The 21,173-nt window shown below is 51.5% G+C and overlaps 8 protein-coding genes across 8 annotated transcripts; 3 read left to right on the top strand and 5 right to left on the bottom strand.

The window, feature by feature from the left end:
* Window positions 1–1,237: 1,237 nt before the first annotated feature.
* On the top strand, window positions 1,238–3,026 carry ACHE_80820A (putative carboxylesterase; the record flags this gene model as incomplete). The annotated part of the gene is made up of 6 exons (XM_043284233.1): window positions 1,238–1,422; window positions 1,480–1,649; window positions 1,705–1,752; window positions 1,805–1,986; window positions 2,049–2,390; window positions 2,448–3,026. The coding sequence occupies 6 exons, from the start codon at window positions 1,238–1,240 to the stop codon at window positions 3,024–3,026; spliced, it is 1,506 nt and encodes a 501-aa protein (XP_043141433.1).
* A 475-nt stretch (window positions 3,027–3,501) lies between these two features.
* ACHE_80819A (putative homogentisate 1,2-dioxygenase) lies at window positions 3,502–5,280 on the top strand (the record flags this gene model as incomplete). The annotated part of the gene is made up of 7 exons (XM_043284232.1): window positions 3,502–3,615; window positions 3,667–3,689; window positions 3,747–3,921; window positions 3,969–4,583; window positions 4,634–4,796; window positions 4,851–4,973; window positions 5,027–5,280. The coding sequence occupies 7 exons, from the start codon at window positions 3,502–3,504 to the stop codon at window positions 5,278–5,280; spliced, it is 1,467 nt and encodes a 488-aa protein (XP_043141432.1).
* A 2,143-nt stretch (window positions 5,281–7,423) lies between these two features.
* Window positions 7,424–10,109, bottom strand: ACHE_80818S (uncharacterized protein; the record flags this gene model as incomplete). Its single annotated transcript, XM_043284231.1, has 3 exons — window positions 7,424–8,018; window positions 8,080–9,741; window positions 9,793–10,109. The coding sequence occupies 3 exons, from the start codon at window positions 10,107–10,109 to the stop codon at window positions 7,424–7,426; spliced, it is 2,574 nt and encodes an 857-aa protein (XP_043141431.1).
* Window positions 10,110–11,502: 1,393 nt separating this feature from the next.
* ACHE_80817S (FAD-binding oxidoreductase) lies at window positions 11,503–13,133 on the bottom strand (the record flags this gene model as incomplete). The annotated part of the gene is made up of 3 exons (XM_043284229.1): window positions 11,503–12,471; window positions 12,516–12,922; window positions 12,980–13,133. 3 exons carry the CDS (start codon window positions 13,131–13,133, stop codon window positions 11,503–11,505), a joined length of 1,530 nt encoding a protein of 509 aa, XP_043141430.1.
* A 412-nt stretch (window positions 13,134–13,545) lies between these two features.
* On the bottom strand, window positions 13,546–15,130 carry ACHE_80816S (uncharacterized protein; the record flags this gene model as incomplete). Its single annotated transcript, XM_043284228.1, has 5 exons — window positions 13,546–13,629; window positions 13,680–13,795; window positions 13,847–14,075; window positions 14,123–14,810; window positions 14,862–15,130. The coding sequence occupies 5 exons, from the start codon at window positions 15,128–15,130 to the stop codon at window positions 13,546–13,548; spliced, it is 1,386 nt and encodes a 461-aa protein (XP_043141429.1).
* Window positions 15,131–16,700: 1,570 nt separating this feature from the next.
* On the top strand, window positions 16,701–17,588 carry ACHE_80815A (SDR family NAD(P)-dependent oxidoreductase; the record flags this gene model as incomplete). Its single annotated transcript, XM_043284227.1, has 3 exons — window positions 16,701–16,966; window positions 17,016–17,347; window positions 17,395–17,588. The coding sequence occupies 3 exons, from the start codon at window positions 16,701–16,703 to the stop codon at window positions 17,586–17,588; spliced, it is 792 nt and encodes a 263-aa protein (XP_043141428.1).
* Window positions 17,589–17,622: 34 nt separating this feature from the next.
* On the bottom strand, window positions 17,623–18,170 carry ACHE_80814S (nucleotide triphosphate diphosphatase NUDT15; the record flags this gene model as incomplete). Its single annotated transcript, XM_043284226.1, has 3 exons — window positions 17,623–17,784; window positions 17,832–18,034; window positions 18,083–18,170. 3 exons carry the CDS (start codon window positions 18,168–18,170, stop codon window positions 17,623–17,625), a joined length of 453 nt encoding a protein of 150 aa, XP_043141427.1.
* Window positions 18,171–18,529: 359 nt separating this feature from the next.
* Window positions 18,530–19,003, bottom strand: ACHE_80813S (uncharacterized protein; the record flags this gene model as incomplete). Its single annotated transcript, XM_043284225.1, has 1 exon — window positions 18,530–19,003. The coding sequence occupies one exon, from the start codon at window positions 19,001–19,003 to the stop codon at window positions 18,530–18,532; it is 474 nt and encodes a 157-aa protein (XP_043141426.1).
* Between the last annotated feature and the right edge of the window lie 2,170 nt (window positions 19,004–21,173).

Here is a 21,173-nt window from a genome sequence, read left to right as displayed (position 1 = left end):
AAAACTACACCATTTTGTAAACACGGGCTGAATCCTATTCTCTCCCGATCGGCGTTGTGTCGACACTCAGAGCATCTGGAGAATGACGCTAACAAAATATAAACGTTTAGACCCGCCTATATTGCATTTTCAGTGCACGCGAGGGGAATGGTGAGCTGATCCGGCAGATAGCCTAACGAGAGGACAATAGGCTATCGGGTGGGCCGGGTTTCACCTGCACCAATAGTGATGTGCACGGAAATCCAAAACGCGGGATTCCATTTCGGAATTGAGATCCTTTGGCGTCAATAATTGCAAAGCGCAAGAATAGAAACGTTGCAGTATGTTTGGACAAATATATCACAATATTTCATTGTCTCAATGTAATAATTTTCCAAATCACCTGGTTGAGGACAATATATTTTGAGCTGGAGCTCCGAAACCAAACCAGGAATATGTATACTTGATAATGGATGAATGGCCGTACGACCCGCGCATCCCAGTTGATAAGACAGGAAACTCCGTGAAGTAATGCTTGAGCCTTTCTAGTTGCCCAATGCCTACGCTCAACGTCGTATCGCAATACCCTTTAGCAAACTGCCCCGGTAAGAGCATTATCGAGTTACTCGTCAATTTCCCCCCGAATTGCTCAACTCCCCCACATCGGCATAGCGGCGCATCCGTTTCTGCATATGTCATCAGCGGGACACTGTTGAATAAGTTGAACCACGATCCGATGAAAGTGGTAAAAACGGGAGGCTCCTAGTACAAGGCTCCGGGATGTCATCATCGCATCAGCAATAACGCAAGCAAGACCGAACCGGCCACTTTTTTTGCATCCATGATACTTGATGCCGAGGTGTATGAGTGGGATGGGATGGCGGCGCTGATACAGATTGATGAGGAATACACAGTGTAGAATCGGAAGGTGTTGTTGTATTCTAACTCGGGCACATTAGTCCCTGCTTTGCAGTTTTTACCCTGAATGTACGGCTCGATATCTCCTGGCTTCGGTTGTTCATTCTCAATATCTACAATGATCCATGCATCTTGGCAGCAACATCAAATGGCCGGAAATACCCCCTCCTTCCTACCCGTTCGATGAACCCACATGGAGATGTACCTGGGGTCTCCGCAAAGCCCCACAAACACCAAAAGACTGCTTTTGGTGGGCTAGAATGGATGCAGCAGAGATTAAAACGAATTTCATAGTTGAGACACTTAGCATCTCTGGCCAGCGACTGCACCAGGACTCATCATGTCACTTCCACAAATTCACCAGGACTCCCTCAAGACTACCTTCACCGGTACCTCTCAGTCTGACAATGGCACCACTGTCCATTCATTCAGAGGCATCCAGTATGCCACAATTCCGGCTCGCTTCGAGCGTTCGCAGCCGATACAAAAGTTCAATGAACCGGCGATTGATGCGACGCGATATGGGTACGGTTGTCTTCGTCACTTCGAGGTTGGGATGCGGAACTGACCATATGTTGATAGACCACGCTGCCCACAGATGAAGATCGATGTGCGTCATTTGCTACGCATCCCAGAAGATGTTGAAATCCCAGAAGAGGAAGAGGATGAATTCAAATGCTTGAATTTGGAAATCACCTGTCCTCCGCTGGATCAAACGAAGGGGCCTTTTCCGATTTTGATCTGGATTCACGGTATGGTTGACGATACTGTGTGCTGGACTATGCTGGGATATGCTGACAGATGCAGGTGGATCACAGGTTGTCACGTTCTGTTCTGCTGCATCCGGAATTTGCGGTACGTATCGCGGATCGCATGTCAAAGGAGACTTTCGCTAATGGAGTTACAGACCCAACAAAACTCGTTGCAGACTCGATCAAATATCAGAAACCAATGGTTTTTGTTTCTATCAACTATCGGCTTAACATCTTCGCTTTCGGAGACGGCAAGGAGAAGAATCTCGCCCTCAAAGACCAACGACTTGGAATTGAATGGGTCCGCAAGAATATTGCATCTTTTGGTGGTGACCCAGTAAGCTCTACTATAGTCTCAAAAGCATGTTTCAAATCAATCAGCTCATGATTCTGTTTTAGAACAACATCACCTTGGCTGGTGAGAGCGCCGGTGGTGTCTATGCTCATGCCCATTTGATTACCGGACCGCCAGTCAAACGAGCTATTTTGGCATCTGGGTCTCTCTATCTTTCGCGCCCAATGCCAGCAGCACGAGGAGAATGGATGGTCAACACACTAGAATCCAAAGTGCAGGAGCTTGGACAGACCTCTCTTCGCGAAGCCCCTGTACCCGTTCTCATACAGGCCCTGGGAGAGTGCAACGTCAACTCAATGTTCCTCCAGGAAGATTCGGAATTACAAGACTGGGAATCGAGACCGGAACATGTAGAGGAACTCATGATTGGGGATACAGAGTATGAGGTACGCATATTTTTCCGGTCACCTAGAAGCGCCTCGTCTAACGATGCACCAACATAGTCCGTGATTTGGCGCAATGGTGTCGAGACACACAACGCATCTACAATTAATGCAGCCTTTGAACAGAATTCCGAATGGGGCCCTCAATTGCGCAAAATGTACCAGGTCGTTCCTACTCGCCCGACGGCCAGCAAGCTCGGTGCCCTGGACATTATCAACGATGCTCTCTACGCCATGCCCGTCGAAGTTATTTCTGAAAAGCTACAAGCGAATCAAAAGATGGTTTACAGATATGTGGTCGACCAACATAACCCGTGGCAGTTGTCCAGCCGCTCCCACCACGCCGTTGACTTGCTCTTCCTGTTCGGGACGATGGATTTTTCGCACAACCCAGGTGCGGAGGGTGTCGGGCAGGACATGAGACGGCTATGGGTGTCGTTTGTGAATGGTGATGCACCATGGTCGGAGCAGAAGAGATATGCCTATGGTCCATTTGGAGTATGTGGCGAGATTGACGAGGGGCAGTTTGCCGGTCGACGGAGGACAAGGCACATCAGGGCGTTGAGGGAGGCTGGAAAGGAGGCATTCTTGCCCATTGTATTTGCGTTGGCAGCCGGGAAGATCAGTTTGTTGAACTAGATACCAAGCATGTAGTATACAGAATCGTCATACATCCGGACCGCCCGGTAGTTGATGTCCCAACTTTTACCGTTCACCACCTTTACTCTACTATTACTCTCTGCGATCCTGCGACCATCCACTTTTACTCAGATATTACTCATGTGGGGTCAGGACAGCACGTTCCTGCGGTAAGAGCGAGGATGATTCTCCTGGGAGCTTGTGACGCTCATTCTCCACCCGCTTTTGTAGGGTTCGGCAATGGGAGGACCTCCGAAATGCCGAGTATACAACTACGTCTGCTATGAACTTTGCACTACTCTAAGAAATGGGGCAGGCATCTTGATTGATAATGGTACTTTCTTTTATATATATCCAGGAGATGCTGGGACCCCACAAAATGAAGAACTATATAGACTTGGTCCCTGGCCGTGTTTAACGATACAATGTCCTTGGATCAATCTTCATCGATTATCAACATAATATAATCGCCATCATGTCTTCAACACTTTCAGACCCCAGGGAATACCAAAATATCTTCCACTGGGCCGAAACACAGAAGGACGGGACTATTCCCTCCTTCGCCACGAGACGAAACGACCCTTACCAGGTACATATTCCTCGTCTCTTAGTGATAACGCAATTGCTGACCAAATAATAGTATCAATCGGGCTTTGGTAACTCGTATGTCTTGTTCATTCCGACATCCAGCATTTCAACAGGCTGATTTAGATGTCAAAGGTTCGCCTCCGAGGCAATCCCCGGTACCCTTCCACAGGGCCAGAATAACCCTCGCAAAGTCCGTTTCGGATTGTATGCAGAGCAGGTGACTGCAACAGCCTTTGTTGCTCCCAGACATGCCAACAAAAAGGCGTGGCTATACCGGGCTCGTCCTGCCGTTGCTCACCAGGGATTTGTACGTGGAATTGTGGTTGGAAAAGAAGCCGGCTAACTGGTCCCTAGAAAAACCTCCCCGACAACCCCGACACAGAATCCAACTTTCTCCCCTTAAATCCCCGCGTGCACGTCTCTCCCACCCAGCTGGCCTGGCACCCCTTCGACATCGCAGACGAAAAGGATGGAAAGGTCGACTTCGTTTCCGGTCTCAAGACTGTCGCCGGCTCGGGCGATCCCACGCTTCTTGAAGGTCTGGCGACCCACGTTTACACCGCAAATACCAGCATGACGCAGAAAGCCTTTGTGAACTCTGACGGCGAATTTCTCATCATTCCGCAAGAGGGGGCTTTGGATATCCAGACCGAATTTGGACCGCTTTTTGTCCAGCCCGGTGAGCTCGTTGTCATTCAGCGTGGTCTGCGATTCCGCGTGAGTTTGGTCGACAATAAGCCGGTTCGTGGATACATTCTCGAAGTCTGGGGAAGTCGGTTCGAACTGCCGGAGCTGGGCCCGTTGGGTGCTAATGGACTTGCTAATGCCCGGGACTTTTTGTCGCCGGTTGCCGCGTACGACAAGCAGCGCGAGCAGCCATGGGAGATTATCTACAAGATGGGAGGGAAGTTCTTTAGCAGCACGCAGAACCACAGCCCATTTGACGTCGTAGCGTGGCATGGTAACTACGTAAGTCTACTTTCTCAGGTCGTATCATATCAAGCTGACAAGGTACACAGGTTCCCTACAAATACGACCTGACCAAATTTGTTAATGTCGGATCGATCTCGGTCGACCACATCGATCCCTCTATCTTCTGTGTTTTGACGGCCAAATCTCGTGACCCTTACACGCCATTGGCCGACTTGCTTATCTTCTCCCCGAGATGGGATGTTGCATCGCGTAAGTTCACCCTGCTCTCTAAACAGAACTTTTCCCTACTTACAAGGAACGTAGATACCTATCGCCCACCATACTACCACCGCAATGCTGCCTCTGAGCTCATGGGTCTCATCTACGGCGAGTATGGCGGCCGGTCCGACGCCTTTAAGCCCGGCAGTGTCTCGTTTGAATGTGGCAGTACGTGCTCTCCCTTGCAAATAATGCTTCTTATACTGATCAGAACCCTGTAGTGGTCCCTCACGGCGTCGCCTACGAGGAATTCAAAGCAGCAAGCGATCAAGTCCCGCCTGAAACCAGAATCTCCGAGAGCTCCATTGCTTTCATGTTCGAGTCGAGTCGTCCTTTCACCATCACGGACTACGCATTCAACAGCCCCAAGTTGCACGAGCATGAGCCAAAGATGTGGGACAATCTCGTTGACAACTTTGCGCAGTATGAGAAGGAGACCGAGGAGATTTCGGCCAAGGGATCTGGATACTATTAGCGTGAATAGCGCAGCAACATGTATATAGTCTTCATTTGCATTCACAGAGTTTTAAAGCGAACGATCGATGATCAGTGCCATTCCTCCATACGTTCATTCACGGTAATGCTCTGATGCAACGTTAAAATCCTTTCGGTTGTGCTGAGGTGAACACCTCAGAAATCGGTGTCAGCGTCTGGATACCTCATCAGATCTGCCTTGATCAATGACCATGATCAACATGGTCATGTCCCTCTGGATTCACCAAAGCTGTCGACTGTTACTACAATATCAACATTATTCTCGCGGTGACTAACCCAGTGTTGGAGGAACCAGCAATCCAGACTGAAGGATATCGATGCTGCGCGGCTTCGTCCATTCTTGAATTCGATCCCAGTCCAGGCATTGATGATGGCCGTTGTCAACGCCAACAGGAAAGACTGTGCTGCTCGTGCTTTAGTCTGCTCGATTGTCACACAAAACGCCGGACACCTAACTCCTTGCCCCATTGGAATGGAGGGAAGTCAAGTCTGCATTGCATTTGACGGCGTACAGTAAATAGTCCAAACGATGCTCTGTATCCGGGTCAGTTGCGGTCAATAAAATAGAAAGAAGAACTCGACTTACCGCCATGATTTTTTAGACTGATCACTTCCCTCTCTGTTTGGTTCGGGTGATAGTGGTCAAAGTGCAAAAGATATCGCACGCGCTGGATACAATGAATGGAGTGTAATGCGGCTAATGAGCCACAGATGCCGGAGCCGTCGCTTGATTTTGCCGATGTATTGTCTGGATTATTGTCGTCTACCTCGTCTTCCGACAGGCAAATACTGGACTCTGGATGTTGTCAGTACAGCTCGTTGCTAGTTTGGAAGCACACACATTGAACCAACTCGGTCTAAGCGGCTTCCAGTTCTGGCGATGGTGGTCCAAACTCCTTATGAAGAGGTCCGGGATCTTAGTTTTGTCTTTCAGGAAGGTGAGGTTATCCATCAGCAGCTCTTTCTTGTAACTTACGGCATCTTGAGCCGGTGCTATTATCATGTTATTACTGCTTTCCAATGGCGAGTCAACAGACATACTGGGAACAAAACGGTAATCCGAATCGCTCTTGGACCACAACAGAATAACCATTGTGAGTAGGTATTGCGTAGGAACAAAGCGATATGAATGGTTAGTGCTGATGAATGCCGCTTACAAAACGACCTCTGTCTAAATGAAGCCTCCCGCAACTCATCGTCCGAGCCCTGTCGTGTGGAAGAAAGGCGACACCGGACTCGGCATTGTTCGACTCATTCGACGTTCTATTGAACATAATGTACTGCGATATCTCCTTGGTCCTGGCAAGACGAGCTCGAAAGTCTAATTTATTTTTTTTTTTGCCTATTCGGCTGTCTGAGCATAACTTATATGCCGTGTTTCTATTCCAGACGCATTGCGACGTATTTGCGATGAGAAAGGCACGCGAAGAGCGTCTGGCTTTGAGGTCGAACCTCTACTTGTCCCTGCTGACAAGAGTGAATTTAGTTGTTGGCCTGGAAGATTTTCTCCCGATGTCCTCATTATATATTCGCTCCCGGTAAATGCAGCATCACGCAAGGATCCACCGGCGGACGTTTATTTCGTCTTGTCTATTCATAACGGACTAGATGTTGTCGAGATGGCACCGGGAGATGTCATGCTTCCGTCGTTGAGCGTCATCCCTGCTCAATGATCTCGTAGATATGAGCTCAGATTGACGAGTTCTACGGATTTTGCCGGAGAACAATACTGACTGAAGGACCCTTCTCAGTGACAGCGAGCTCGTTCAGACAAAGTACAAGTCAGGTCAGGTCAGGTACGATGCCAGAAGGTGCAAATATCCAAATTGCTAATCTATGCCAGTTAAATCGATGTCAAAAAGTCCAGAGATCCGATATATATCCAACCGCGACGAAACGAACAAAACGATGCAAAATCACATGGGACCATCGAATTCAGATGCAAGATTATCTTCAAATACATGGACGACCATGGCATCGTAAGGCTGTACAATGATGAATATATGCAATGAACAAGATAACGCCTGCTCCCAAAACAAATCGCAACAATATGTACTCCGAAACCAATGCAATCGGGACAAAAGGTTTTAAACACGCAGATAATCAAGATGCAGGAAAGAAGCCTAATCGTGAGGCTCATCCGGTAGGTCTGGGTCGAACCGGTATCGTCGCCAGTTCTCGGACACCCACCACTGGGCGACGTGGGCAGCCGCGCCCACCCATTTCAGGGCGAAAGGCCCGTGAATCCGCTCGACTTCCATCGCCAACTGATTGACGTCGAAGTTCTTGATGACAGGCTTGGTTTCGTGAGGGTTGATCTCCATGTTGCTGAAACGCCACTCGACATCGTTGATCAGGGGGATGACTAGACGGTAGGGCTGATCCGCGGACCGAACAGAAAGCCACGAACCACCAGTGTTCATGACACTAAACTGCCAATCCTGTCTGCCCTTCTCTTCGGGAACCAAAGGTCGGATCATGGATTGACCTTCGTACAAAGCTCGGACATCAGCGGCGGCGTGACGCGCATCATCTCCCAGCGAAGCGGATTCAATCAGCAGGTCCAGGACAGTGGGGACAATTTGGCTGTTGATGACCGGGGATTCAATCGGGACGGCTGGCAGTTTCGGGTGTGCGAGAACAAGCGGGACATGGAAATTGCCCACCCGGGGGTTATCATAGGGGGTGATTCCGTTGTCATAAGGTAATGACAGGCCACTAGAAATGATTAGTATTGCATATGCTTCTCGGAGGGAAAAAAAAAAAAAAAAAAACTTACTGATCACCGGCCATCACCAGCAGAGTCTCGTCAGCGACCCCCTTTTCCTGCAGAATGTCCATAATCTCTCCCAACCAACGGTCGGCATAGCCGATGGTGTTGAGATACCGGTTCATGTTGTCGTTCTTCCAGTTCGGGCCAACAAGGTCTTCATATTTGCCGCCGGGCATACCCCATGGGTGGTGAGTGATACCGGTCAGATGCGTGAGGAACAGGCGCTTGTGGTTGGCCTCGGCGTCGTCCAGAGCTTCTCGGACATGGTCTCTGAGGACGGTATCGGCATACCCATAATAGTTAACCTCCTCGACGTCCGTCAGGTTGAGCGTCTCCTTGTCGACGATATCGTGGTACCCCATCTTCGGAGTCAGGTCATCCTGGTGGTCGTACGTTTCGGTGACAGACTGCATCCACTTGGAGTGCCAGGGCCAGGTGGTGTAGTCATCGCTGACGGTGTCGTTGTTTTGGGTGTTGAGCGCCTCAAAGACCTGCGCCAGACAGGGCTGGTAGATGTGCTGCTGGTACTCGCGGTTGAAATCGGCGACCAGCGGAGTTACACCGCACAGACTGCCGACCACACTCTTGAGGGTATAGGTGCCGGCGGTATAAGCGTTGCGGGCGCTGATACCACCATACGGCTTCGGGGGACCATCCTTCTTGGAGAGGGCAGCAGGGAAACCGGTTAGACGTTCAGCATTGCGTCCCACATTCAACAAGCGTTCCTTGGCCGCGTCGGGGATTTCACCACCGTACGATTCGAGAACGCGCTCCCAGATGTAACCCTCCTCACGCAGAGGAAAGACATCGGCGCGGGTGCTTTCCAGCTTGATGAAAATGATGTGCTTGATGTTGACGTCACCGCTGCGCAAGGACTGCCGCAACGGGTCAAGGACGTCGTGGTGCAGGTTGGAGATGTGGATGGGATCTTCGGTGGGGTTGTAGTGCAACGGCGGCTCGGTGGCATTCGAAAGCGAACTGGGTGCCCAGTCGGCGAATCCGGGGAGGACACGATCGTTGGGTAACCAGTCCAGGGTGACCGGGGGGGTCAATGCAGTCTGGTTTGTGAGCCAGCCATAAGTACCCTTCAATCCGCTGACCTCGACGGGCGGACCGCGATGGGGCCGGCCGTCAACCAAGGGGGCGAGAGGAATGGACCACGACAGGAAAAAGAAGGCCGGGTCGGGAGGACGAACGCAGCGCAGAACGAAGAGGATGGTCATGGGGAAGAGAACCAGGAGTCGCTTGAGTAGCGACACGGCGGTCTTCTCGGAGGTGTCCACGTGTCCGTCCAGGAGGAAATCCTCACTCTTATCATCGTCCAGCACGTCCTCGCCGTTGTTTTGATCATCGCGATAATCCTGACACTCGATACGTTCGAAAGCGGCGGGATCGGGGCGCTTCCGGCGCCAGCAGCAGAGCACCAGCTTCAACGAGGAACCGAGAATGTGCAGCACGGCGCCGGTGGCGTTGTAGAGGAGGTTGCAGGAGAAGTAGGCACCGACGATGATGAGGATCTGGACGATCAGGAAACCGGTCAAACCAGAGAGAAGCGTGCGAATGGCAGCGGCATCGCCGCCAACGTTGTGGGCTTGGTGCCAGTGGATTTCGGCGCCGGTGGTGAAGTAGAAGGAGATGTTGGCGGAGGCCATACCGGAGATGGCGAGTCTAGTCTGGTTAGTATCTTCCCTGACGGTTTGTTTCGGAATATAGACTTACGTGCAGAAAATGGTGACAGCGGCGGCCGCAATGCGAACGGTCTTCCATTGAAACTCGGCCGTCAACCCCCTGGCGAGGAAGATGATGATGATATCCTGGAGAAAGAAGGTGATACCCCAAACCAGGAGCACGGAAACCGGCAAGGAGGTGATATGAGCATAGATATGGGTCATTTTGGCGGCAATGAGAGCGAGGAAGATGACGGCAAAGCAGAACTTGCGAACCGCAGCCCAAGCAGCATCGAGATAGGTCCCGGGGTACTTGGCGACGAGTATGGCGCCATCGAGCCCGGCGTGGGCGATTCGACTGAACTGCATGATGAAGCCGGTATCCAAGGAGTAAGAATGGTCTAGAGAAAGACGAAACGAGTCAACCGCCACGGCAAGAGAGCACGCGACACGAGGACTCCTTTTGGTTCAGCGAGCGAGACCCATGGAACGGTCAGGGGAGAGACTGTAAAGAAGAGGATAAGGATAGATGAGACGAAGGAAGAAGAGAAAGATTGATGATATAGTCGACAGGGACAAGGCAGTGTTGAACGGAGGAGAGGGAAGAAAAGAGGAGAGAGAAAGCCTGACGGCGCCAGAAAGGACCAAGAGAGCCTCCCGGTCCACACGAGACCCTGCGCCCAATGGGGCTTAGCGCGACTAAAATAGTTCTTAATAATCATTCCAGTCTCTGTCCAGGAGGAGTCGGGGTATTCCGGGGTATTTGCGGAGTATTTTACTGCTTTGGCACTATTCTCTCATTCTCGCATTCCCTGCTCTCTACTCTTCTATCTCTACTATAATGTCGTGGCCTCTGTTCTGCAGAACAGAGGCCACGGTACAGAACAGAGGCCACGACATACCATTTTCGGCGATATTCCGTAAGGCTACTTGCCAAGAACAACCGCGCCCCGCGCCAAGGCCGGACTCTCCGGCTTGCAAAAGGAAGGCGGTCGCGTGTTTTTTTTTTTTTTTTCCCAGGGACCGGTGACATGGCGGACCAGCAGGCAGAAAGATAGATAGACCCTGCAGCACGGGGTTACTACAACCACTGTACGGAGTAGTTACTCTGTAGTACTTGTAGAGTCATCGACTACCGACTCCGGAGTATAACTTCAAGTAGCTGAGACATTGGAAATGAACCAATGGTCTAGTTGATTGACCCCTTTCTATCCAGCCCGGTGAAACATCGGCCACTGCAACGTCCACTGCAACAGTCCTGATTTTAGCTTATGAACTATCGGAGCATGGTGCCAGTATTGGACAGTGGACACGAGAGCACTTTCTACCCCTGACTCGACTTGACAACGGATGGTGACAGGGCAGGTTCTTATCGCTTTCCTTCTATCGTATCCTACGTCATGACGGAACAAGTGCATCCAGGTTCCTCAGTCAGCCGGTGTCACGGTCCGACAGACTCGCTGCTGACGAGTTCCCGCGATTGCACCACTTTGCTGTCAACCACGCAATTGTGCGCTCCCGTTCTGCCCGTCTGCAGAGGTAGTGGACCATCCACAGTACAAGAACAGAGACAGACCTCAATGTTGGATCGAAAAATCTGTCTTACACGGTGAGATCGTATTCGCCCCATAGGGACCACGGGACTATTCCCCGATTGGCGGCTCAACCGGCTCTTAACTTGCCACTACTGGAGTGCCTGCATAAATATGCATAGCTCTTGCATTATTGCATAAATCCTCGTACTCGTATCCCCGTAAAATGATTAATCCACCTTCCATCCTCCGGGCATCAAATCCGTATACACCCGTTCGGGATCATACTTGGCCCTGATCCTCCTCAACCGCTGCACGTTCTCCTGGGGATACGTCGCGAACACGTCCTGCTTGGGATTGGCGTCGTTCAGGTACAAGAACGCCGGGATGTCAATGCCCCTCTCGTTTAGGCGCTTGGTGATCTCTGCGTTCGCCTTGTCGTAAAACTCATCCAGCTGCTCGTCCGTCACCGTGCTCAGCGCCGTGATACTCTCCTCGACCCAGATGTACGGCGCGCCTTCGGGATCCAACGACATGGGGTCGCCGCCGTTCACCGTCGATGCCTCGATATACCTCTCACCAACAGCAGGAAACGCCAGTGCCGCGACAAGGACGCCAGGCGGAAGCTCAGACTTGGCAATGTCCAGGTACGTGTCGTGCACGATGGCGATGGCCTCGCGGTTCGACGCGTGAATGTTCAACACGTAGAATCGCTGACGGTCACCCTTGAGCAGCGGGAATGTAGGGTCCAGCTCTTGCGACCATTTGTACATCGACCGGTACGAGTACGAGTTGGTCATGGTCTTCAGCCCTTGGTCATGCGTCGACGTGCCGTTCTTCGTACCTAGGAACTTCCTCAACGACGCGGGCGACTCGTTCTTCCCGTTGTAGAACAGGAATGAACTATAAAACACGGTCCCCAAGGCTTGGATGAACTCTGCCGTCGGGATAGTGGCTGATTTGTGGTCTTTCGTCCCCGACACGGCGTAGTCGTGGACGGCGTCGATGAAGTCGTCCGCAGTATGCTCGTTGCTCACGTACGAAGCCAATCCAATCATCACCTCGGGTGCCTCGATAGTGTTCATCTCAAAGTTCGTCACGATACCAAACGAATTTCCACCACCACGGAGCGCCCAGAAGAGATCCGAGTACTCATTGTCTGCACGCGCGACTGCAACCGTTCCATTCGCCAGGATGACCTATTCAATCAGCACCCTTCTTCAAACACACCCCAGGTACGTACCGTAAAACTAGCGATATTCGCAGACCCCCACCCATACTCATTCCCAAAATACGACACCCCCCCTCCCAGCAGTAGACCCGGCACACCAACCACACCCAACCGACCACCAACAACAGTCAACCCGTACGGCTCCAGCCCCCTGTACACATCGACCCAATGATTGCCAGGCCCGACATTAACCGTCTTCTTATCATCAGACACCTGCACCTGCGACAGGCCTGCCGTGGAGAGCAGGACACCCGTGGAATTGATATTCGCCGCGTCAGCGATGGGCATGTGTCCACCACCACGCACGGCAAAGGGAGACGAGAAGTTCTGGAAGGTTAGCACGGCATCGGCCATCTGGTAGCTGTCGGACGGCTCAAAGACGCATGCTGGGCCGAGGAAGGCGCTGGACGTATAGAAGTCTATGTCCGTCAGAAGACGCATATATATATATATATCATGAGCATCAGGGAACGCACCCGTGTTGGCCTCGATGTAGCGCGGATCCAAATCATACGCGGTCAATTTGGGATACTTGTCCTGCAGTGCCTTGCAGGCCTTTTGCGCAGGCGAGTCATCTTGGAGACTGTTCGGCGCAAAGAGCAGCAGGGACAATGCGACAGTGGCCTTCATTCTGCAGTGGCTGGTATGTTGTAGACAGAGTAGCCATACGGAGAGGGATTCTGCATAAATAACCTTGTTAAACTCAATCCGAAATACACTTCCACGTGTTTCGTGTTGCCGAAAGGGGCGATCGACGTCGGGGCGAGTTGACCATTTTTGGTCTGCCCGATTCCCTCATGTGTTTGATCTCTGCATCCCAAAAAATTGAGCGCACCGGATTTGGCATGCATTGCGATTCGGCCCAGGATAAGGAGGCCTCGGTATCAAGAGTTGAAATCATTCAAATCATCTCAAATTTTAGAACATCAGGTCATAAGCTATGTACAGTCGTGACCGAAACGACACTGAAAAGACGATTCACGCCCAAATCTATATGCGCAAAACACCGATGCTTAAGAACATAAAACAAATGCGAAACCGATCAAGCATTGTTGGCGCATGTAAAGCTGGCCTTGGAGGAGTCGTCGTGGATGGCTTTGCCCGACACATACAGTCCGAGCCCGCACTGTTCATCGTTAGCACCGTGCGTGCATGCGGAAACATGTGTGCACTTACTATCGTTGCGCCAATGCCCACGATCAGAGCGTTAATGATCGTCAAGGCGATCTTGCGGGGAGAAGAAAAGTACCGACCCCAGTTGAGGTGCAACCAGTACACACCACCAAGACCGACTGCACGAGTTAGCTGCCATTGTCATCGCTTCATCACCACTTGGCACTTACAACTAAACCAGCTCGCAAACAGCGCACTAATCAAACTCAACAAGTTGCTGAAACTCGGGATACCCTCTGCGATGATCCAGGCAATGATCCAGCAGGTCAACCCGATGGCAACCCAGGAGCCGACCGAGACCAGATCGTGACCGCCCATGCGCTGAGGGTTCTTGCGCCAGATGCGGACATAGAGGTATTTCAAACCGACGTGACCGTTGACGACACCGGCACCGATAATCTACACAATCAGCTTTGCCTGGTTTGACAGGGCGAGGGAGGACTCACGGTCGGAATGGCAATTCCATAGGCGACCTTCTTCATGATGGGACCGGCGGAACCCAGAGCTGGCGAAGCGACGTCGTTGCCGACAAAGTAGTAAATGACGACGGCAGCCATGACGTACAGGCAAATTTCAAAGATTTGCAGCATGCAAAGCGCCTTGGGAAAGTCCTGGGGCTTCTCCATCTCGGCAATGAGACCAAAGAAGGCGACGTGGGCGCAGTAGGCGAAGACGATGTTGGTGACGGCGGTGAAAGAGTGGTAGAGGTTGGTCTCGGTGGTGATGTTGATGTCGCCGCCCTTGAACTGGACACCGACGGAGATCATGGTGATCAGGACGGCGGTGAAGATACTGATAAAGGAGGCAATGGAGATGTAGGTCATGTTCTTGATGGTCCGGGGCAAGGAGAGAACCATGCAGATGATCATGCCCACGACACCGAAAACGATGGAGCAGGTTCCGTGGTCGGTGATGGTGTTCATCATGGTCGTGAAGGTGACGATATGGCTCCCCATGATGAAGATGGAGAAGAGTAGCTGGCCAAAACCGAACAGCTCCCGACCAAAGCGACCCATGATGATCTCGCCGGCGTCAGCGAGGTTGTGGATGTGAGGGTAACGGGCACGGAACTGGCCGATGGTGTATCCGGTGTAGAGGGCGACGATACCAAGACCGACGATGATGATGACGGCGCTGGATTGTCAGGTAAGCAACTGGACAGCCACCGGCTCAAGATCAACTTACGGCACCAAACCAATGGCAGCCAGAGTCGCTGGCAAGGAGAGAACACCCAGCGAGACGGATTCAGCGATCATGAACATGCCGCACTGCCACCACTTCAACGACTTGTACTTGACGGCCGAGGCCTCATCGGTGGTGAAAGGGTCGACATAGTGGTTGTCGACAGGCTGGACAGGCTTGATGTCGTTCTCTTCCAGATCGGCGTCATACTTGTCGGTGACCTGCTTGGACTCGATGGGTTCTTCAGCAGGAGCGACGCCTTGGAGGACCATTCTGCTGGCAGTTGGTAGGAGAGGGACAGAGTGAGAAAAGACTTGAGGTGTGAAGAGGAAGAGAAAGAGAGTGGTGAAAAGAAGAAAGAGCGAAAAAATCGAAAGCGGCAACGGCGTAGTGGGGCGGGCCGAAGATAAGCAATAGGCGCGCGTGAGGATATTGAGTAAGAGAATCCCCAGATTCTTACAGTGACCACCGTAACAATAATAATAGTGACCACAGTACTGTTATAAAAAAAAATGCATTCGTGAGTTTCTCCAGTTTGGGCTAAGCTTCGATGGTGGGCTTTAGTGGGCTGCTGTCAATGACCCACGAATCACAGGCCAAAAAATAGAGTCTCGGACCACTACCGAAAACAAGCACTGCAACCATGCAGATGCGCTTGGCGGCTCTTCTAGAAGGATGTATGGAATGCTACGTAGGCTCACATGGAGATGGCATATTTGGCTAGTTTATAACTGTAGTACTACTCTGAGTATGTACAGAGAATGTCTACTACTTACATATGTACAGTGCTGTCAGGTAACCTTATCTAATTCGGACTTTTTGTGCGTGGTTCGGATCCGCCTCGCTTAGGAATCTGACCGACTTTCGCGGGGAAGCGGGGGCTCACGTGATCGCGTAGAGTATGGGTGCTCTGTACCTACAAATCCAGTATGTACAGCCAAAGTCTCTCGGTTTCTATTATGTATCCAGTTCCACCCCCGCTTCCGCTCGTGAATAGGACAGCTGTGTATGGGGTACCCTGGGGTAATAGTCAGTGATGCCTAATTGAGCACTTCTGACCGGGCCGGGGATAGCCGCCCTGCATTACTGCGTCGGATATGTATAAACCTGCGCTACTAAAGCCTCTCCGGTGGCGATTCGATGCTCTATGTAACGACCCATGGATAATGCAGTCATACCATTTATGCAAGCCGATATACCCGGCACCTCCGATTGAGGCCCAATGGTTCAGGTGCCTTCCCACGTGGCTGGCCTGGCTGTCTGTGGCTGAACTGTGGCGTCGAAGCGTCACGGTACATCCATACCATTATGGTACGCTACTCAGGCAAGGACTTGGGCAGTGATGACTCTGGTCAAGCTGGACACTCCGGATCAAGCTCCCACCGCAAGGAGAACAGGTGCACTGTCGCTCCAGAATCTTTTGTTGCTCCTTTATTTGCTTCTCTTTGTACTCCGTGGATATCCCATCACTATCACATCCCAGCCATGCTCTGCCTATCCAGGTGCGTAGCAGCGGCTGATCTACATCGTGGCTGAGGTCAGCTGAAGCCTACGAACCTATAGCTGCAAGCATAGCTCCAAGCCTCAACGCTATTGGCCTGATCCCTGCTACCACGAACCTATCCCAGTCGCAGTCCTATCTTTGATCGACGGTCATACAACATGAAGCAGATAGCTGCTTGTCTGCCAAGGCTCTATCCGTCTCTCCTTGCATTCAACATCCCGCAGTGCGAAGTATGCTGGATGGATGCTTTTTCTAAGTGATAGTATAAATACGGCCACATTGCCTACTGTATTCTAGCTCTGCATCTAATTGATCACTTTCGATCGCTCATCCTTACCATGACCCGTCTCGAAAACAAAGTCGCCATCGTCACCGGCTCCTCTTCAGGCATCGGCCGCGCTATTGCCCTGCGATATGCTCGTGAAGGTGCCAAAGTCGTCTGCGCCGATCTGACGCTCCATCCGTATTCAGATGCCACCCCGACTCATGAAGCCATCCGGCAGATTGGCGGACAGGCCATCTTCCAACAGACAGACGTCAGCAACACGGCTCAGATGCAGAGTCTGGTGCAGACTGCTGTCAGCGCCTATGGCCGTCTGGACATGTAAATGCCCATCTGTCCATCGTATCATTAGACGCCGCTAACGCCTCAGTCTGGTCAACAATGCTGCCATGTTCATGGGTGGCCACGAGCCATCTGCCCTTCACGAAGCGGACGAAGAACTCTGGGATGCCACGATGCGCATCAACTCCAAGTCCGTGTTCCTAGGCTGCAAATACGCCCTGGCCCAGATGCTGCAGCAAGACCCGCATCCGTCAGGCGATCGAGGATGGATCGTGAACATCTCGTCTATCGCGAGCTTGGTCGCCATCGAGAACATCGGGCCATACTCCGCCTCCAAAGGAGCGGTGAGCAGTCTGACTAGACAAGCTGCGCTGGACTACGGGCCGCATAGGATCCATATCAACGCCATTTGTCCCGGCTGTATGTCCCCGTCCTCATCATGTCCTGTAGCCTCGCTGACGAAACAGTTGTCCGAACTCCCCTCATGCTCACGGCAGCTACGGACCCGGCCTCGGCGGAGGAATACAATCGACGGCACCCGTTTGGCGGTCTTGGAGAGGCTGAGTATATTGCTTCGATGGCTGTTGTGCTGGCGAGCGATGATGCGCGCTGGACGACTGGTGTTGTCCTGCCGGTGGACGGAGGATATACTGTGCGGTAGTATTCTATCCACGAGTATTGTACATATGATTGTCTCAAGCTTTATCAAACTGCTCCTTGGGATCAACGGATGGCCTATTCCGCAGCAATTCCAACAGCGGCAGAAACAGTCGTGGCCCATTGCCGCTCTGGCTCTGGTCCTTAATATCCTCCCACGTCGCCCAGCTCCACCCTTCGCATTTTTCCGGCTCGACGAGCTACTCAATTAGCACCCAGCACTGCTACATTACAGACAGAGACTCACCTGCGGCTGCACATCATCATCGACGACACCCCCCATAAAGATCGTCACGTAGTGCTTCCCCGCATCCTTCATGACGCTATTCGTAGCCGTCAGAAACCGCAAATCGCGAATATTCAGACCCGTTTCTTCCAGGACTTCTCTCTCCGCGCAAGCCTCAAAAGTCTCGCCGAATTCGAGATGTCCGCCAGGGAGGGCCAGGGTTCCTGGTCCGTTAGCTTTGGTTCGAGTCCAGATAAGGGGAGTCGGGGTACCGGCGCCATGGCTGCCTTTTCGCACGCCAACGACGAATTGGCCCTTGGGATTGAAGACAAACACGCCTACGCCGATGTCGGGTCTCATTTTGTTAGTTTGTTATAGAAGAGTGTGTTGATTGAAAATTGACCAAAAGAGATAACAGATTTGGTGACTCACCCCACCATAGGATGAGCCAATCATATTACAGATCAATCCTCCGCTATATATGGTGAATGCTCCATCTACTTGTACGTCTCAACCAAGACATCATTATTCTTGATAGACATAACCTCCGGATATGCCGACGACGGCCCATGCAGCAATGCCGGCCCCCCCACCCTCCCAAAAAAGAACCCACACGCCTCCGTAATATATTCCGTCCAAATCGTCCTAACGCGCACCCAGGAAACGTCCCCAACCCCGGCAACGAACCCAGCGTACTGGCAGTCTCATTCCGAAGCACCCTAGCCGATGGCGCAGAATCTAATCGGCAAGTCGCTGAACGTGAGATACAGCGAATCCTTCAACTGCAGCTGCATCCCGAAATCACGCAGATGCGGCCATGTTTCATTCCACGTCTCGTACCCTGGTCCTGCAACATCGGTCTGGCCGAAGCCGATGAATAATCGATCGAGACCCTGCTGCATGACTGAGCCGTGCAGACTACCGTCGAAGTTGAGGCCACCGGCGAAGCGGGTGTCGTTGAGCATGGCCTGCGCTGCTGTGGCGCCGCCTAGCGAGTGTCCAATAAGAGCTACGCGGTCGAGCTGTAGTTTGCCAGGGTAGGAAGCGGGGATTATCGAGTTCGTGCTGCTGGTCAGCTTGTTCAATGTGAAAATAACATCACGCACCGGCGTATCCATAGCCAGTGGAATATTTGACATATTAGCCTTGCAAGCGAGAATCCGTCCATCGGGGAATTCCACCAGCAGCATCATACGGATGGTCAACTGATACCACTGCAAGCCGTTGCTAGCGACGTTTTCAAGAAGATTGGCGTAGATCAGCCGATGCACTCGGGCCAGGAGAGAAGACGATAATGGGATATTCCTGAGATTTGTTCGGGCGCGAATGCTTTGCAGATGACTGCCAGCCCAATCGGAGTGATTCAAAAGTACCGTTGGGCAGATTCAGCACCTGGGTACCTGCTTGGGCCATTTTTGGCGGGAGATACGGCTCGTATCCCACCTTGCCACAGTGCAGGGGCACGAAGGAGGTGACCATGTTGGCTCTCGTGGCATTGCGATTGGGACTGAAGGGGTCGATCCGTGAGGTATCGACCAATTCGGCTGATCTAGTCTCAACCTGGCATGGTCCGGATGGACCAGGTAGGCTCACTTTCGCATAGACGAGTTGGAACAGCGCATGGTGATCGACTTTTGCTAAATCATATATAGTGTGACATTCGACGTCGCCTGTTTATCAACGGCAATTATGGCGCCTGTTGCGGCTGTGCTGAAGGATTCGTGATGTGTAAGACACGAGTCAATTCTGAGTCGCCGCCTAGTACTTGTATCCGGATACGAGAGATCGTCTTATATGATCGTCCTCTAGCTTGCGAAATTCGATCTTTGATGTCATTCTAGTGCTCAGAGAAAGGGATTACAGTCAGGATATAGCACTGCTTCCTCTCAGAACGCCTTTGTATGAGTGTTAGCTAGCGAGTCCTGGTGTAGAGCAGCAACTTCAACGATTCCGCTGATCTAGACTGCGTGTTCACGTTCTGCTTCATTCCAGATGAGTTGTTTTTTACCAGCAGTGAATAAAGAACCATGCATGACAGGAGGTGAATAAGATGTAGAAATGTAATCACCCAACATCCACTTAGTAAAAGCCCTCCTGTCTCTCTCCACACAGCTATGCGATGACTGGTCTACAGGCTGATGCTCATGCCAATAGCACCCAAGGAATCTGACTGGGTCACTTCTTTGATCTGAGGTTTGGGAGCCATCCGAGTAATTATAGCAGCATATACCGCAATCTCTTGCTACTTTCGATCCAAGAACCGATCTGTATTCTTAGCCTCTAATGGGGTTTATATTGTCTCCTTATTCGAGGATCGTTGTCCACGAAGCAAGCGCAAGCGTGGTAGAATGCAAGAGAGATGAGACTGCAATATATACAGATATTTCGTATATGGTCGATTCGGGATCCGTTGGCGGTATATTTGCACAGGAGAGGCACGTGTCTTCAAATCACACATCCTGACCCTAGACATGTTCTATACAGAGCGAAACTACCAAAGTCCTAGGGTATTTCCGAATACGGCTCTTGTCGGACTGTTGTCTTTTGATTCGCTTCTAGGTCGCATGTGCTTATGTGGCCGTTAAAGGTGCTGCAGTAACGGGCATTGCAACGGCCAATGCCATAGTTCGTGTCCGTTGAAATCATCGTGGTAAGTCTCCAATTAACTCTCTTCAAAGATTCTACATGATAGTGGCAGCACATTCAACGCCAATGGCACAAGTATCCTGTCTCGAAATAACGGAAAGATAATCCACGGACGTCATTGGACCGAATGGTAGTCATTAACAATACAGTTGACAGCATTGCGATTTGGGGGTGTCAGCGCTTGCTTGCGGGAGATCGCATGGACCTGCATTGTCCAAATGCTTACCAGCATGGCTCCGATACTCATCCGTTTGGACTAGAGGAATTCACAAACCGAGCCCATGCTCAACTGCTCCAAAATCGGGAGTTAGGCTTTTATATAGAGTATATCCACGGACGAACTGGGTCCATTGTATGCGCAACATTACTGTCCCATGGATACACCGTCATTATCAAAGCAGCCGCTATCCACTAACAAACACACTTTCGCATAGAATAGAAGTAGACAAATACCGACTCTACGCCATACAGGGGCAGCACATTCCGGTGTGTATCGGGACTTCGCACCTAGAAACAATTATTGGTATCATGGCGAACATATGACCCACATGATTTAAGACAACACGGCATTCTTTGCATCCGAGAGGAAGCGACTCCGCCTTGCCCTTCGATCCCATGGTTTCGACCATCGTGACAGCGAATGGCGGAATATTTTGTGGGATGAGCGTTGTCAGCGTACTTTCATTCTTGATTTGGAGCAGGTACTTTGGCTGACAG

Source organism: Aspergillus chevalieri, chromosome 8 (assembly GCF_016861735.1).
Source record: "Aspergillus chevalieri M1 DNA, chromosome 8, nearly complete sequence".
In the NCBI taxonomy this organism is placed as follows: domain Eukaryota; kingdom Fungi; phylum Ascomycota; class Eurotiomycetes; order Eurotiales; family Aspergillaceae; genus Aspergillus; species Aspergillus chevalieri.
This window is presented reverse-complemented; position numbering and strand designations above follow the sequence as displayed.